Raw genomic sequence first — 16,167 nt, 5'->3', positions numbered from 1 at the left:
TCACAGGGAAGTTACTCCTGATTCCCATTGCAGGGCTTGAGAGCAGAATCAGGACCGTGGCTTTGAACCCAGCCTCTTGCCCAAGAGTTCATACACAGGTTGCAGCACAATAGCCCACCCAGAACTACCCCTGCTTTGTCTCAAGTGGAGTTTTTGAGGGTCATAGGCAGTGTTCCCTCTAAGGTGCCAGGCAGCACAGCTTCACAGTCAGCCCCGCCCCATCAGAGGCTCAGGGCTCCATGCAAGGAGTTGGCTGACTGGGCAGGGCTGATTAATCATCTGTGAAGCTGCGCAGTTTAGAGGGAACTAGAGGGAACACTGGTTTTAGGATCGTCTCAAAAAAATCTCGGGCTGGGGGGGACAGGTCCCACAGCCATCGGCTCGCTGCAGGCACATTGAGGAGAATCCCAATAGGGGAGCTACAAGGAACACACATTTTGTATTATCGATCCCCATCGTTTTCCAGCTTCACTCACAGTGGCAGGACAGACGACGCTCATGATTTAAAAAATAAGGTGAAACGTATCCGATGCCAATCATCTTTTCAGATGGAAGAAAGAAACAAAGAAGCTGTGGTCAGCAAATTCCCCTTAAATACAAAACACATCCAGCACAAGCTCTTTTCAAACATCAGGACATGCACTTCAAGAATGAGTGCAACAGAAGATGAGGCTTCCACACAAACAGAATCCATCCTTCCCCAATGCTCTTCACTGTTTCTTAGAATCACAGAACACTAGAACTGGAAGGGACCTCAAGAGGTCATCAAGTCCAGCCCCCTGCCCTCATGGCAGGACCAAGCACCAGCTAGACATCTACCAGGGATGATCTAACCAACCTGTTCTTAAATATCTCCAGTGCTGGAGATTCCACAACTTATGCAGGCAATTTATTTCAGTGTTTAACCACCCCGACAGTTAGGAAGTTTTTCCTAATGTCCAACCTAAACCTCCGTTGCTGCAATTTAAGCCCATTGCTTCTTGGCCTATCATCAGAGGTCAAGGAGAACAATTTTTCTCCCTTCTCCTTGTAACACCCTTTTAGGTATTTGAAAACTGATCATGTCCCCTCACAGTCTTTTCTTTTCCAAAGTAAACAAAGCCCAATTCTTTCAGTCTTGCCTCATAGGTCATTTTTTTTCTAGACCTTTAATCATTTTTGTTGTTCTTCTCTGGACCCTCTCCAATTTCTCCACATCTTTCTTGAAATGTGGTGCCCGGACACAATATTCCAATGAAGGCCTAATCCGTGCAGAGTAGAGCGGAAGAACGACTTCTCGTGTTTTGCTCACAACCCTCCCGTTAATGCCTCCCAGAATCATGTTTGCTTTTTTTTGCAACAATGTCTATGTCAATCATCTATGCCGCTTTTGGAGTGCTGATGCTTTTATAACGCTCTTCTTCAGGAATAGGCAGAGAGACTCCCTCACTCTACCTCCAGCTGAGCCAACTCCCCTGTAAACGGTGCTTCACCAAACTCGTGACAGCTCCAGCAGGCTGACCCCGAACTCTCCAGGTCTATTTCAAAGAATGACACTTTAAACACAGGCTCAGTTACATCCAAACTCTATTGAGACATGAGGCTTGTTCTGGCTTAGGTAAATCATGAGAAGCTTTGTGCTGTACGTAGTATGTAATATGAAGGCAGAATCCCAAACCTTCCCAAGATGGTCCTGATTAGTTACTGATTGCAACTCTGCTTGTAGGAAAGAAGTTCATCAAAGAAACTGTCACTTGGCCACCAGTTGTTGTTTTTTTTTCCAAACGAGGACATTCAATGGGCAGTGACAGGCATCAAAAGCAGGCATCCCTATGGCCAGAACGGATTAAAGATAGAGCTAGCGCAGGAGGAGTTCCAAAAACTGAGTATGAAGCTCACTGTCAGATAGGGTGAGCCTGGATAACAACGCTGTTTCCATGCATCCAACTCACAACAAACACACCCTTGGATTGTACTGCCATTTGTTTGAATTGGATCTGCAGGGAAGGCAGCCAGGCCAATAAAGAGAGGCAGAGAAAGTGACTGAGTTCTGTATATACAGCCTTATATAATGCCCAGTGAAGTGACTGGAAAGGCTCCTATTCATGTTAATGAGCTTTTGGAGCAGACCAAGATTAAAAAATTATGTATCTCGGCATACATTTATAGAGCGATTTACCTGTGATGGTTGGGTCACTAGGTAGGTGCCATCTCGATCACACTAAATAGCGACAGAAAATGCTGCAGTGCAGGGTAGCACCTCATGCAAAGCTTTTCATGGAAATGAGGCAGTATAGTAGCTCTTGTTTGTTTTACCTAACTTTTTCATTGCCAGGAAGTTGTGATCTGCCACTTCAGCAAACACCAGCTAGTGCACAAATATAGACATGCTGGTTTCCTGAATGAGCTGCCTTTTGATGTCATTCATAGCTCCTTGGGGCCTATTTCCAATCCCACTGACAGCAGTTGTACACGGGGGTAATTCTGCTGGGTTCACTGGAGCGGCTCTGGATTTATATGGGGGAGGAGGGAATCTGTCAGGCCCAAGAGCTTAAATTTACAAAAATCTGAATAGTTCTAAAAGCTTTTTGCATGAGAATATTACAGCAGGCACCATCTCCACTTAACCCATCAGATGGCAGAAATAATGTCAGGAAATACTGATCAGGATGTACATGCCAGACCTCTGATTTAGCTCTGCAGAGTGAAAACTCCCTCTTTCCTGTTGTTTCTGTGGTTTTAAATAAAAGTAGTCAATGTAAAAACATACACTATTAGCTTATACGCCTAGAAACCAGCCAGCCCTGTTACCCCTTATGTTTTAGTTCATTTTCATGATCAAGAGATCTCTTATATCAGTGGTTCTCCAAGGCTACGGCTACACCGTAGCCTTCTTCTGGAAAAGCTTATGCAAATGAAGCACGGTGTGCAATATCGCCACATTCCATTTGCATAATTAATTAGCAGCCGCTTTTGCACAAGAGGCTTTTGTGCACAAAGGAGCTGTGTAGACGGCTCCTTTTTGCGCAAAAAAACCCCTCCTGCGCAAGAGCCGGTCTTCCTCATTTTTTCAGGAAGACCGGCTCTTGCGCACGAGGGGTTTTTTTGTACAAAAAGGAGCCGTCTGCACAGCTCCTTTTTGTGCAAAAGCGTCTTGCGCAAGAGCGGCTGCTAATTAATGATGCAAATGAAGCGCGGTGATATTCCCCGCCGTGCTTCATTTGCATAAGCTTTTCTGGAAGAAGACTACAGTGTAGCTGTAGCCAAAGTGTGGTCTATGGCTGCCTCTTAGGTGGTCCGCAGCTCGAGCTCAACCTCCTTCCCCATCTCCCCACCTCCCTGCTGTGTGGGGGAGGAGACAGAGCCGAGCTCCCCCCACCTCGCTGAGGTAACAGCAGCGATGACGAGCTAGCTGGAGGCTCAGCGGTGCCCAGCAGGGAAGCAGCAGCAGCTTGCACGCCGCACCGCTGCCACGAGCTCTCTAGCGCCACCACAGCCTGGCATCCACCCCCACCCGCAGGGAGCTGGCTCCTCTTGACGGGAGATCGGCCTCCGTCTCCCTGTGCCGTGCCTTGGCATTGCCTGCGGGCTCTGCTGCCTCCAGGTATTGTAATTCCTCATTTAACACGATAGATGCGTTTCTGAAAATGACCGTGCTAAGCGAAAACGTGCTATGCAGGGTCAATTTTCCCATTAAAAATAATGGAAAAGGTGGGGGTTGAGTTTCAGGTGGTGGTGGCAAAGTCAATTTTTTGTTGGTGCTGGGTGGTCAACGTCAACATTAGATCTCTAACAAGACACGTTGCCGTGGTTTGTTAAAGCACAAAGACAAACACGTGAGCGAGCGGAGGAGCGCTGTGACCATGTGTGTTCATCCGCTCACGCGTATGACCACTGTTTTCGCCAACTTATACTGCCGCGTGAAGTAGTCCGCCGCTTGATTATTTTCGTGTTATTTCGGGGACAGTCGCATTATTCGAAAAACGTTCCCCCCCCCAAAATCATGCTATTGCGAAAACGTGTTAAGCAGGCACGTGTTAAACGAGTAATTACTGTACTGCGGGGGGAGGGGCTGTGCCAGCCACTGGAGAAGCCCTGAAGTGGCAGGGCTGGCACTGTTGCACTGCAGGGCTGGAGAAGCATCCAGAGGTCCCAAGGGGGAAAGGCCTTGGGGCTCCTGCTCATCCTGCCTTCCACTCGGCAGTGCAGGCCACTGCATTTCCGAGGCGGGGAGGGCTGCTCTGTAGGGAGGGGGCTGCTTGTCTCCGGTGTAGGTCGGGGCGGGAGGGTGGGGGGGAGTACAGCCAGAGGGAGCAGGACTATGAGGGGACTCTGTCCCCCATCTTCACCCCTCACCGAAGAGCTGGTATGAACCGAGAAACACTTCTGCATTGCACTGTGCCCAGTGCACCCCATGCCCTGGCTTGCTCTGTACCACCGTGAAAAACTTTATCTGGAATCTCAGGATTTCCTGTGCTGACAAGGTACCATGTAGGTGGCCATAAAAACAAAGCCAGCACAGAGGACAACAGAGGAGCCCCCCCCCCAGCACTGAAAAGGGTAGAAATTTTACCCTTTATGTAGAAAACCATAATTTTGGTTTTCCGTTTAGAAACAACTGCCTGTAGGATTGTGCTGCTTCTGGTAGCAATATATTATAGGAGCAGTTCCTGCTACTGGTAGCACAGTCTTAAAGGAAGCAACTCTCTGCAAACCACCGGCCAATGGGGACAGGGGCACAAAGCCAGATAAGCATCCTCCCCTTGTGCTCAGACCCCCTCACTGCAATTCCCCTCACTCTCCCTGCTCCTCCTGCCAAGACTCCACATCCCCAGCTTGCTCCTACACCCTCCCTTCTGGCCACACTCTGCACCCTCCCTCCTGAAAATCTCAGCGGTTACATCGTTAAATACGCTTTATACTGCAGAGCCTGCAGCGAAACCGCCCCTGACGGTTAATCGGTTAAACTCTAACATCCCTAGTGCAAAGCTATCTTGGCGCTGAGACGACACTGTAAGAGCCATAGCGTTGCAGACCGTACTCTTTCTTGGTTTATATTTAGGACCAGTCCTGATCCTACGTGCTCCCTGTGGATCCTCGGTGATATTCACTGTACAGCTTTACTATTTCAGGACAGGGAGGTAATATGAGAGAAGACGACTCCTATAAGGACCCCTCTGTGGAGCTTCCCCTCCAGTCGCGCAGGGGATAGAATAAGACAATTATGGTTCTGCCTCTACATTGCAGAGCGTCCAGGATCTACATATTGCCCAGGGGATCTGCAGGAGTCATCCTGGCGTCTGGCTGTTGGCACCACAACCTCCCGCTGCTTGGCCACATGGAACAGTGGAACCAGGACACTAGACCTACCCCCTTAAAGAAGGATTCCCCAGTGCTAGCAGCATCTGGGGCAGATGCAATAAGGCTTGGGGCTGTGAGACTGTTTCTGTCTAATCCCCAGCGAATGACGGGAGGGGATGATGTGGTGCCCACCAACCCTGGGCCAGCTTTGCACCCTGCCAGCCAGATCCTGACCCTACAGAGCAGGCTCCCAGAAAAAGGTGGTGGAACGGGGCTGTGCAGCCTGCCATCCCCAGGTCTCCTTCCAAGCAGGCAGGGAGACCCATCCTTCCTTGCTAATATGGAGGGACATTATCTAGGCCTGAACTTGCCACCAAGCCCCTTGGCCTCTCCTAAAACTTAAACACAGGGGCTGCGTCTAGACTGGCAAGTTTTTCCGCAAAAGCAGCTGCTTTTGTAGAAAAACTTGCCAGCTGTCTACACTGGCCGCTTGAATTTCCGCAAGAACACTGACTTCCTACTGTCTGAAATCAGTGCTTCTTGCGGAAATGCTACGCTGCTCCCATTTGGGCAAAAGTTCTTTTGCGCAAAAGGGCCGGGGTAGACAGCTCAGATTTGTTTTGAGCAAAAAAAAAGCCCCGATTGCGAAAATGGCGATTGGGGCTTTTTTGCGCAAAAGCGCATCTAGATTGGCATGGACGCTTTTCCGCAAAAAGTGCTTTTGCAGAAAAGCATCCATGCCAATCTAGATGCTCTTTTCCGCAAATGCTTTTAACGGAAAACTTTTCCATTAAAAGCATTTGTGGAAAATCATTCCAGTCTAGACGCAGTGGTGCACAGGGAAGTCAAGCTGGCTAAATAAGGCCTTTCATTAGCCTCATCCTAGCCCCCCAAGTGTCAATGGCAAGTCTCAGTGAGGGAGCAGGGCCGGTGTCCTCTGGAAATCCCCAGCCCACCAATGGATCCTTTGGAGCCATCACAAACTGGCAGAATTTAGATCAGCCTTAGAGCAGGGTTTGATCGTCTTTGTGTCACTTCTTAGTCTCCCATCCTTCAGGACGGCATTGAGAGAACCTTGACCAGACCCAAGGAACGGCTCCTCAAGTGACAGATGGCAGAACAAGGAACAATGGTCTCAAGTTGTGGTGGGTGAGGTCCAGGCTGGATATTAGGAAAAACTATTTCACTAGGAGGGTGGTGAAGCACTGGAATGCATTACCTAGGGAAGTAGTGGAGTCTCCATCCCTAGAGGTGTTTAAGTCTCGGCTTGACAAAGCCCTGGCCGGGTTGATTTAGTTGGGATTGGTCCTGCCTAGAGCAGGGGGCTGGACTTGATGATCTTCTGAGGGCTCTTCCAGCTCTTTGGTTCTATGGTCTAAGAGTTCTGTCTGCACCAGAAATATAGACTCACACCCATTGGGCGTGATCCTTTGCTAGCGTAAACCAGGTTATTCAAGCCCAGGATCTGGCTTCTAGTCTTACCCTGTCTGAAGAGAGAGGTGAAAATGAGTAAAGGAAACACGCTATAGTACAGGTATGAAAGTCAATATAACTAAACGTTCCTGTTTGTTGCAGTGAAATAGGGGAAGGGTCTGTTCAGAAACAGTGGCTGACATTTTTGTGGCAATGAAGTTGGTCCTTGCCAGAAGAGATAACATTAGAATATAACGTTCATGGGATCTTCGTCAAAGCAAGGGACTGCAGGATAGGACCCTCAGGCCTGGTACGCAGCTCTCAGGCCTGGTACGCAGCTCTCGGATAGGAGCATAAGAAACATAGACAGTAAAATACAAGTTATAAAAATACCAGAGCAAGATAAATCTTGCTCTCACTGGGCTCAACTGACTCCTGTTTTACTCCAGGGTTATGTTGGTATTTATCTGCTGAAGGAAAGATACGTTGCGTCCTTTCCAAGAGATTTCTGTGCTAGGTACTCCTCTCGCAAATCCGGAGAAACGCCATTGTAGGGATGTCAGTGGTTAACCAGTTAACTGGTAAGCATCACTTTTACCAGGTGATGCTTACCTGTGACCAGTTAACCAGTGGCCTATCTGGCTGAAGCGGCCACCCTCATGTAAGCAATTCACTGGTTAAATGTAACATTTAACTGGTTAATTGATTAAACAGGATTTTGCATCCCTACTCCGTTGACATCTGTCAAGATTTGATAGTGTAAGACGGGGTGGGGAACCTCAGGCCTGAGGTCCAGATGTGGCCCCCGGCTTGCCTGGATCCGGCACTCGAGGCTCAGGAGACCCCAACATTGGAGAGCCTGTGCTGGCACTCCAATCCCCCACTGTCCCACCTCAGGGCTGGATCACACAAAATCTACTAGGCTGGGCCCCCTGGGCTCTGATGTGGGAGGGGAATGTGGGCAGTGTGTCTCCTTCTCAGACAGGGGCCACAACAGTGAGTTTTTTTTGGGGGGGTTACTTCTCACTTGTGTGCGCCCCCTGCCCCTGACTGATATTTCTGTGGATCAGTGGCCTCCGGCCCAAAAAAGGCTCCACGCCCAGTGTAAGACAAGAATCTGGCAATTCTGTCACTAATTTAAATCAAGAGAATCAACCCTAGGAGCTGGACATATGCTCAGCATTACACTACTACAATTTACATTATAGCCACTTTACCAGCGAAACACGAGTTTCATGTATGCAGCTTGGTCACACTTAGCAAGGATGTAAACTTCAGATGCTTTTTATTTTTTTTAGACATTAAGCAACCAGCCCTCCCCTCCCCCGAGCCTCCTCTCCCAGTATTTTTGGGCTCACAAAACCGCAAGTTTCATTACTTCTGAGAAAGAAGTGTTTAAGTCGCTATGGTGGTTTATGAACTAACTATACATACAGTAATTGAAGTTCCCTGATCAGTTTCACAAACCTCATTTGAAGCACATAGATAGCAACTGTAACTAAATATGACTAATCAAAAGTATTCCTGTAACATAACAAGAACTAGTCCCTTCTCCTTCTGATGAATACCCAAGTGCAGAAACTCTCAACCTTTCCAGATTGCCGTACCCCTTTCAAGACTCTGATCTGTCTTGCGTACCCCCACCGGCACTCACTGAAAACCTGCTTGCTGACAAAAATCAAACACTGCAGACCGAACTGTTCTAATTTAGTGCTTTGTCAAAGCTATAGTGTCAAAACAGGTAACTAGACAATTGACTCTAATCTTTGCCACCTACAGTCGATCGTGCTCATGAAACTAGTTTGACAATTACCAGTGGGTGTCTTTGAAAAAGTGGTCTGTGATCATTTACCATTAATAAAAAGGGAAGAGCGAGTAGAATGGCAAATGTAAGTCACGAGGATACAGAAGGGACAGCCTGGGCAGCAGGAGTGAAAGCCGTCCTCCCAGCACCTTACCAATATGCCTCACTCCCGAAACAGGGTGACCCATTCCCAGTCCGATTCAGTACCCCAGCCCATTCAGGCCTCCCACAGCTAAGTAGGTTGCCAGCTGGAAGGAAGCTTTTGTAAGGTGGAATCATTTCATGTAGGCCAGTGGACAACAACTTGCCGTCACTACCCACTTGGGCTGTCTTATTGCCAGTTTTCAGACACCCTGGGCTTTGCCAGTTTTGTAGCTTGAAATTAACGGGCAGAGGGAGGCACAACTTGAATGTTTAACATCAAAGGCCCAATTCCAAAGTCCTCAAGCAGAGTGAACCCCCAATCCAGGTAGCAACAGAAACTTTGCTGGACCAAGGGCAGCAGCCTCCCATTTGGGAAAAGAGGAAGTAATGCTGTGGCCAGTTGATTTAACAGAAGCCATGCTTTTTCTTTAAGTTGCTTGCAAGTCGGCAGTGTTAGAATAGCTCTGGCAGAGATGGATTACCACGCAATAGGCCAAAGGTGCATGAACACATTTAATGTTGATAAATGTAAAGTAATGCACATTGGAAAAAATATCCCAACTATACATACAACATGATGGGGCCTAATTTGGCTACAGCTACTCAAGAGAGAGATCTTGCAGTCATTGTGGAAAACATCCACTCAGTGTGCAGCAGCAGTCAAAAAAGCAAATAGAATGTTAGGAATCATTAAAAAAGGGATAGAGAACAAGACAGAGAATATCTCATTGCCTCTATATAAAACCATGCCTCTATATAAAACCATGGTGTGCCCACATCTTGAATATTGCGTACAGATGTGGCCACCTCATTTCAAAAAAGATATATTGGCATTGGAAAAGGTTCAGAAAAGGGCAACAATAATGATTAGGGGTTTGGAACGGGTCCCATATGAAGAGAGATTAAAAAACCTTGGACTTTTCAGGATATCTAGAAAACAGGAGACTAGGGGAGGATATGATAGAGGTCTAAAAATCATGACTGGTATGGAAAAAGTGAATAAGGAAAAGTTATTTACTTATTCCCACAATATGAGAACTAGGGATCACCAAATGAAATTAATAGGCAGCAGGTTTAAAACAAACAAAAGGAATTTTTTCTTCACTCAGTGCTCAGTCAACTTGTGGAACTCCTTGCCAGAGGATGTGGTGAAGATTATGACTTTAACAGGGTTCAAAAAAGAGCTAGCTAGATTAATGGAGGTTAGGTCCATCAATGGCTATTAGCCAGGATGGGTAGGAACTGGGTCTCTAGCCTCTGTTTGTCTGGAAATGGATGATAGGAAAGGGATCATGTGATGATTACCTGTTGTGTTCCCTCTCTCTGGGGCATCTGGTATTGACCACTGCTGGCAGACAGTATACTGGGTTAGATGGACCTTTGGTCTGACCAAGTATGGCCGTTCTTATGTTCTAATGTTCTTAACACCGACAGTGCATAGAAAGAGAAACAACTGTCACACCCATTTCCCCCAATCCAATCCCTTCCCAAGCAGAACCTCCCAGAGCCTGAGATGGAAGAAGATAAGAAGCCCCCATGAAGTCTGCAAGACACTTTGTCCCTGGCAGGGGCTCAGGCGTTATGACGATGGGCACCAGTACAAAATCCTTAAACAATAAGAATTGGGCAGCAAGATGGCATAAATAAGGGTTCATTTTAAGCAGCTGGGTTTCTCCATACCCCTACTTAGACTATGGGTAGAAAATGGGTATAGACCGGTGTCATCTAAACACTGTGGACAATTTCAGTAGCTGACCGCAAAGAGTTACAAAGGGGTCTCCCTAAACTGGGTGACTGTCAAGAAAATAGCAGATGAAATTCAACGTTGGTAAGTGAAACGTGACACAAGTTGGAAAACATAATTCCAACGATCTGTGCAAAATGATGGCGGCTCACATAGCTGTTATCGCTCAAGGAAAAGATCTTGGAGTCATCATGGAAAGGTCTTTGAAAACATCTGTTCAATGTGCAGCAGCAGTCCCCAAAAGCTAGCCAAATATTAGGAATCATAAGGGGCACATAATAGGATAGAAAATATCAGTGCTGCTGAATAAATCCATGGTATGCCCACACTTTGAATACTGCATGCAGTTCTGGTCTTCTACATACATCCATATATTATATTAGGAATGTTAAAAAGCAGTTAAGTAGGTAACTGTGTAACCATTAAACATCGTAGAGGTTACATGGCTACGTGATGTGGGCTCTGCAGTACTGTAATTCCTCATTTAACACGTGCCTGCTTAACACTTTTTCGCAATAGCACGATTTTTTTTTTTAGGGAACGTTTTTTGAATTACACGACTGTCCCTGGAATAACACGATTTCCCCAGCCGACCTGTTGCCGGCGGCTGCGCGGGGCTTCCCCCGCCTCCCTGGAAAGTAAGTGGCAGAGGGTTCACCATTCGCTGTGCCATTCCCCGGCGACCCCCCTCGCCGGACGCAGTGCGGGTCTGCAGACCCGTCACAGGGGCATACTCCCAACCCAATCCCCCTCCCCTCTCCTCCCTTCCCTTCCCCAGAGACAAACATCACCCCTCCCTGCTGTAACCCAGTCCACTTTCTCCCCCAACTTTATGTCCCGGTCTCAACAGACACCACCACTTGAAATGCAACCCCCACCTTTTCCATTATTTTCAATGGGAAAATAGACCCGGCATAACACGTTTTCACTTAACACGATCATTTTCTGAAACATATCGATAGTGTTAAATGAGGAATTACTGTATAAAGCTTATATGTAGAGCCTGCAGCGTAGCCAGCTCCCCAGACACAGGTCCAGCAGCCAGCTCCCAGCCCTACTCCCAGGGAGCTGGCTGCAATGCTGTGCAGGGTGGTAGTTGGCTTCTTGGGAGCCAGCTTTTAAGCCAGGAGCTGCCCTGCACTGCAGGCTCTGATACAGAGCCAGCAGCACAGGGTGGGAGCCGGCTCCCTGGGAGCTGGTGTGTAGCCGTTACGGTAACCGATAAACTCGTGCTTATTGTTTAACTGTTTAAATGCTGTTTAAATGGTTACAATGATACACCCCCCCCCCTCACACACACACATATATAAAATAAAAAAAGTGCAGACAAGGGCAACAAAAATGATTAGGGGCATGGAACAGCTTCCACACAAGGACACATTAAAAAGACTGGAAGGATGCAGCTTAGAAAAAAAGATGATGAAGAGAGGATTCAACAGAAGTCTATACAATCATGACTGGTCTGGAGAAAGCGAATAAGGAAGTGTTATTTACCCTTTCAAATAACACAAGAACCAGAGGCACCCAATGAAATTAATAGGCAGCAGTTTTAAACAAACAAAAGGAAGCATTTCTTCACCCAACACACCGTCAAGCCGTCAAACTTGTGGCCAGGGCACGGAGTGAAGGCCAAAAGTATAACTGGGTTCAGAAAAAGAAATTAGATAAGTTCCTGAAACAAAGCTCCATCAGTGGCTAGTAGCCAAGATGGTCAGGGATGCAACCCCAGGCTGTACATGTCCCTAAGCCACTGGCTGCTAGAGGCTGGAACTGCTCCACAGAGGATGGATCACTCCATAAATTGCCTTGGTCTGTTCATTCCCTCTGGTACATCTGGCATTGGCCACCGACAGGATACTAGGCTAGATGGACACTGATCTGACCCAGCATGGCTGCTCTTCATTTAAAAGCCAGAAGGAAAACTGTGTGCACTGAATTACTGCTCTTCTGTAACTTGTTGGCGGAGAAACCCAAAGTCAGCAAGACTCTTACTTAAAAAACAGAGACTTTTATACTGTCTATTCAGGTAGCCATTTGTGCTGCCCTCCTCACAGCAGTGCGAACCTCTTGCACCTGCTACCCTACGGATACAGCCGAAGCAGCAACATACCCTAAGTGTTGGGCTTGTCTGGGTGGGGCGGCCATTCTCAGGTCTGTTACATGTGATAACAGGCGCTGTTGGGCGGCTGCCATGCCTGGCGCCCTGTGGGGTTTCCTCTTTAGCGTTCACCCTGGCCTTGGCAGGGAGCTCTGGGGGTACACGCAGAGGGGGCCAGCATCTTCCAGCGCCAGCCAGGAGGCACCGTGCCCGGCAAGGTGCCTTTTTGGACCAGGGTCTGGGGACGGGCACAGTCCAAGCAGAGAGAGCAGCTGTCGCTGAAGCCAGTTCTCCCTGACCCCTTATTCCCAAGCCCACCCCCCAATCCGCTCGCCCTCCACTTTCCGGGCCCACTGCCACAGCCCTGCCAGAAAAACAAGACAGGGAAAGAAAAAGCCTCCAGGCCAGGCCTGGCCCTTCTCCGAGCTGCCTCTGTTCGGCCCCGCGGGTTCCAGCCGCCCGCCGGGGAGAGGCCAAGGGGCAGGGACTAGCCTCCCCCTCCATCCATCGCGCTCCTCGACGCGCCCGGGCCAACTTCCCGGGGCGGCACAAGGGGGCTCAACAGTTGGTGCCGCCCCAGCGAGGGAGGGGACCGGGCGCATCTCCCCCTCTTCCCGGGGGGGTCTCTGCCCCGCTCCCCCGGGCTGCGGCTCTGCAGGGCTCCCCCCAGCCCGACCTGCCCTCTGCAAAGTGGGGCTCTGCGGGCGGATCCCGCCCCTAGTGCCTCACCTCTTCCATGGTCGGAGCCCGCTGGCGTCCCCGGCTCACGGGCTCGCCCCCGGCAGGCGCCCCGCGGCTGCTGCAGACTCCGGCTCCGGGCGCGCCAGCATGCCGGGCCGGGGGGGCGGCGAGGGTCCGGATCCGCCTGGCCGGGGAGCGGGACGCGCCGCCAGCCCGGCTCCAGCGCCTGCCCCCTGCGTGCTCCGCCGAGCGCCGCTTCGCAGCAACTTGGCCGCGCGGGTTTCCGGTGGCTCCGGCTGCTGCGACCCGGGCACCCTCCTCCCGGGGGCTCCGCCGCCTCCAGCCCGCCCCACCCAGCTGCTTCCCCTGCCTGCGCGGGGCGGGCCTCCCCGGGGGCAGGGCGGGGCCCCTGCGCGCCTCTCTGCCTAGGGGTCAAGGCTAGCCGCCCCCCAGCCCTGGGAATCAGAGGCTCCTACCACGGGCGGGGACCTCGGGGTCATGGAAGGACCGCGCACCAGCTCGATCCCTGTCCGACCTGCTCTGAAATATCCCCAGCGATGGAGATTCCATAACCCCCCAGGCAACTTATTCCAGTGCTTAACCCCTTCCCCGACAGGCAGGAAGTTTTTCCTAATGTCCAACCTAAACCTCCCTTGCTGCAGTTTAAGCCTGTTGCTTCTTGTTCTATCCTCACAGGTCAAGGAGAACAATTTCTCTTCCTCCTCCTTGTAACTGGTGCTTGGGCTAAGATCCCAAAGCCCCCCTTTCCCCCCCCCCTCCCTGTGGCAACTCTTTGGGGGCAGAGACCCGTGTGCCCTGTAAGCTGAGCCCTTAGGCAGCACTCCCCCACAGCCCACAGAGTGGGCAGCAGGTGGTGGTGCACATCCACACATGCTTTGGTGCACATAACAATGTTTATTCTGCACGTGGATGGAAAAAATTAGAGGGAACCCAGGCTGCGACTGGCTGTATGTGAGAGTGTGTGTGTGTGTGCACATGTTGCACCTAACCTTGAAGGGAGCTGGTTCCTGATTGCCTCTCCTAAGAGTTGCCCCAGTGCACCCAATAATTGTCATTGTCACTCTCTTTTCTCCAGCCCCACCCTATGGGCCTCCCAGAGCCAGCCAGTAGAACTGGGAAAAGGATCCGAGCCATCTTTGCAAAATGAGGTCAGACCGGGCGTGGGCATTCCTTACCCCAGAGGAAACGGTTTGAGTAGGAGACACCCCTCTCTCCTAAAGAATTGGCTAACAAAATGTTTTGTGCTAAAGGGTGCCAAGTGAGGATCCGATCTGGGTTAATGCTACTAGGAGATACTGTAATACGACAAATAATAAATACAAGATCTGGCATCCCACTGCAAGGCCAGGGCATCCACAATCAAATGGATCAGCAAAAGGTAGGGTTGAAATAGTTGCCTATTCTCAGGGAAGTTCTAGATAACGGGGAAGAGGCGGATCTTGCTTTGTGACGCTTCAGAGCTGCATCATTGGGGCTGGTATAGTTTCAGGGAAGGAGAAAAGCAGATCCTGCTATTTTGAAGGCAAAGAGCAAAGCAAAAGTGGATGCAGGCCTTTGTTTCCAGCAAGGAGAACAAAAGGATCGGCCGTATTGCAGGGTAACTCCATGACTCATATCAGAGAAGATAACAAATGTGGGGAGGAAAGTACACAAGGGAATGACATCAGTTGGTCCATTCCATTGCTGGAAACAATGAGAGAAAACAGGGCACAGGTTCTACTAACCAGAGATGATTTCAGCCTCCATCCTTATGCAGAGGTATGAGTTAATGGAGCACCAGTCACTAGAGGAAACAGACTGGGGAGAAGGTGAGATGGAAAGGCCTAATGCCATCAAGCAATGTGAGCCATGAAACAGCCAGCAGCTCAGGAGAAATTCTGTTGCATGTCCACAGAGACATGCAGGCAGTTGTTAACTGATTGGTTACAAATAATTTTATTTTTATTTTCACCAGAGAAATGGTGCTGAGCACCTTTCAGGTCCAGACACAGCACTTGGAAAGAGCAGATGTCACCAAACACAGGAGCTGAGGCACCCTTATTGGGCTGAGCCCTTGGAGTTGAGCTGGGCAGACAGTACAGCTCCTGGGCTTTCTGACTGCTTCGATAAAACAACCCACTGAACCGATGCAGGAGTGACTTTATCGTATAATGGGGTGACTTGCTGGAGTTTGGGATGTAGGTCATCCCCTGGAAAAGTTGGCCCCTCTTTCCAGCAACCCCCAAGATACAAAGACAGTAACCCCTAAATAACAGTTTGGCTCATTGTTGTGTGAATGGAGTGATGGTGAAAAATGCTGGGCTGACGGACGTGGAAAATAAAACCCTTTTTAACCCATAGCATGAGCAATGCCAATATGAGCTCCTTTGTAAACCCCAGCTGAGGGCCTGGTGGTATTCCTGATGGTCCAGCACTTCAGTCACCAGCCCGCAACCCATCCATGGCTTCTGTGATGAGACCAGGCGCCAGTTTCCAGGGGAGCTTTTGTGGTGTGAACATGTTTGCTGGGATCGGTGCTGAAATGATCATTGATTTCCTGGTACGTTGCTCACCACATGCCCTCTTAGGTGTTTCACCCTGTTTGCAGATGGACTTCTTCTTTCGGCCGGCTGGTATAGAGCAGCAACTACAATTTCACCTGACGTTGATCGAGTCCAATGGCTCCCCCTGAAGTGGCAGAATTCATTGCAGTGATGCCTCCTTCAAACTTATAAATTGGGCAGCGGCTGGTGTGATTTATTTGATGGCCCGTCGGGGGAGTCACACTTGTACCCCAGGGAGTGCTTCATATTCCGTTGGTGCATTCGATGTCTGCATCTACCATGGTTGGTTCGGATTCAGTTCAGAGTTGACCAAGATGTCCAGGGAAAATCGAACCCCCTGCATGGGATCTGGCACAAGGTACTAATTTTTTAACTCTTGTTTAGCCCAGACTTGATTGCACAAGGCTAAACAAATGTTCCCAGAAAGCCTCGCAGGATT

At 49.5% G+C, this 16,167-nt stretch overlaps 1 protein-coding gene across 1 annotated transcript in view; it reads right to left on the bottom strand.

The window, feature by feature from the left end:
- Positions 1 to 13,507, bottom strand: part of PLEKHO2 (pleckstrin homology domain containing O2) — a 57,259-nt gene extending 43,752 nt beyond the window's left edge. The window contains exon 1 of the mRNA XM_075896920.2: positions 13,213 to 13,507. Within this exon, the coding sequence (XP_075753035.1) occupies positions 13,213 to 13,221 (9 nt within the window). The 5' untranslated portion in view covers positions 13,222 to 13,507. The remainder of the gene's footprint in view (positions 1 to 13,212) is intronic.
- Between the last annotated feature and the right edge of the window lie 2,660 nt (positions 13,508 to 16,167).

This window comes from Pelodiscus sinensis, chromosome 14, assembly GCF_052426305.1.
Source record: "Pelodiscus sinensis isolate ZL-2025 chromosome 14, ASM5242630v1, whole genome shotgun sequence".
Classification (NCBI taxonomy): Eukaryota; Metazoa; Chordata; order Testudines; family Trionychidae; genus Pelodiscus; species Pelodiscus sinensis.
The sequence above is the reverse complement of the archived record's forward strand: the minus strand, read 5'-3'. Positions and strand labels throughout refer to the sequence as shown.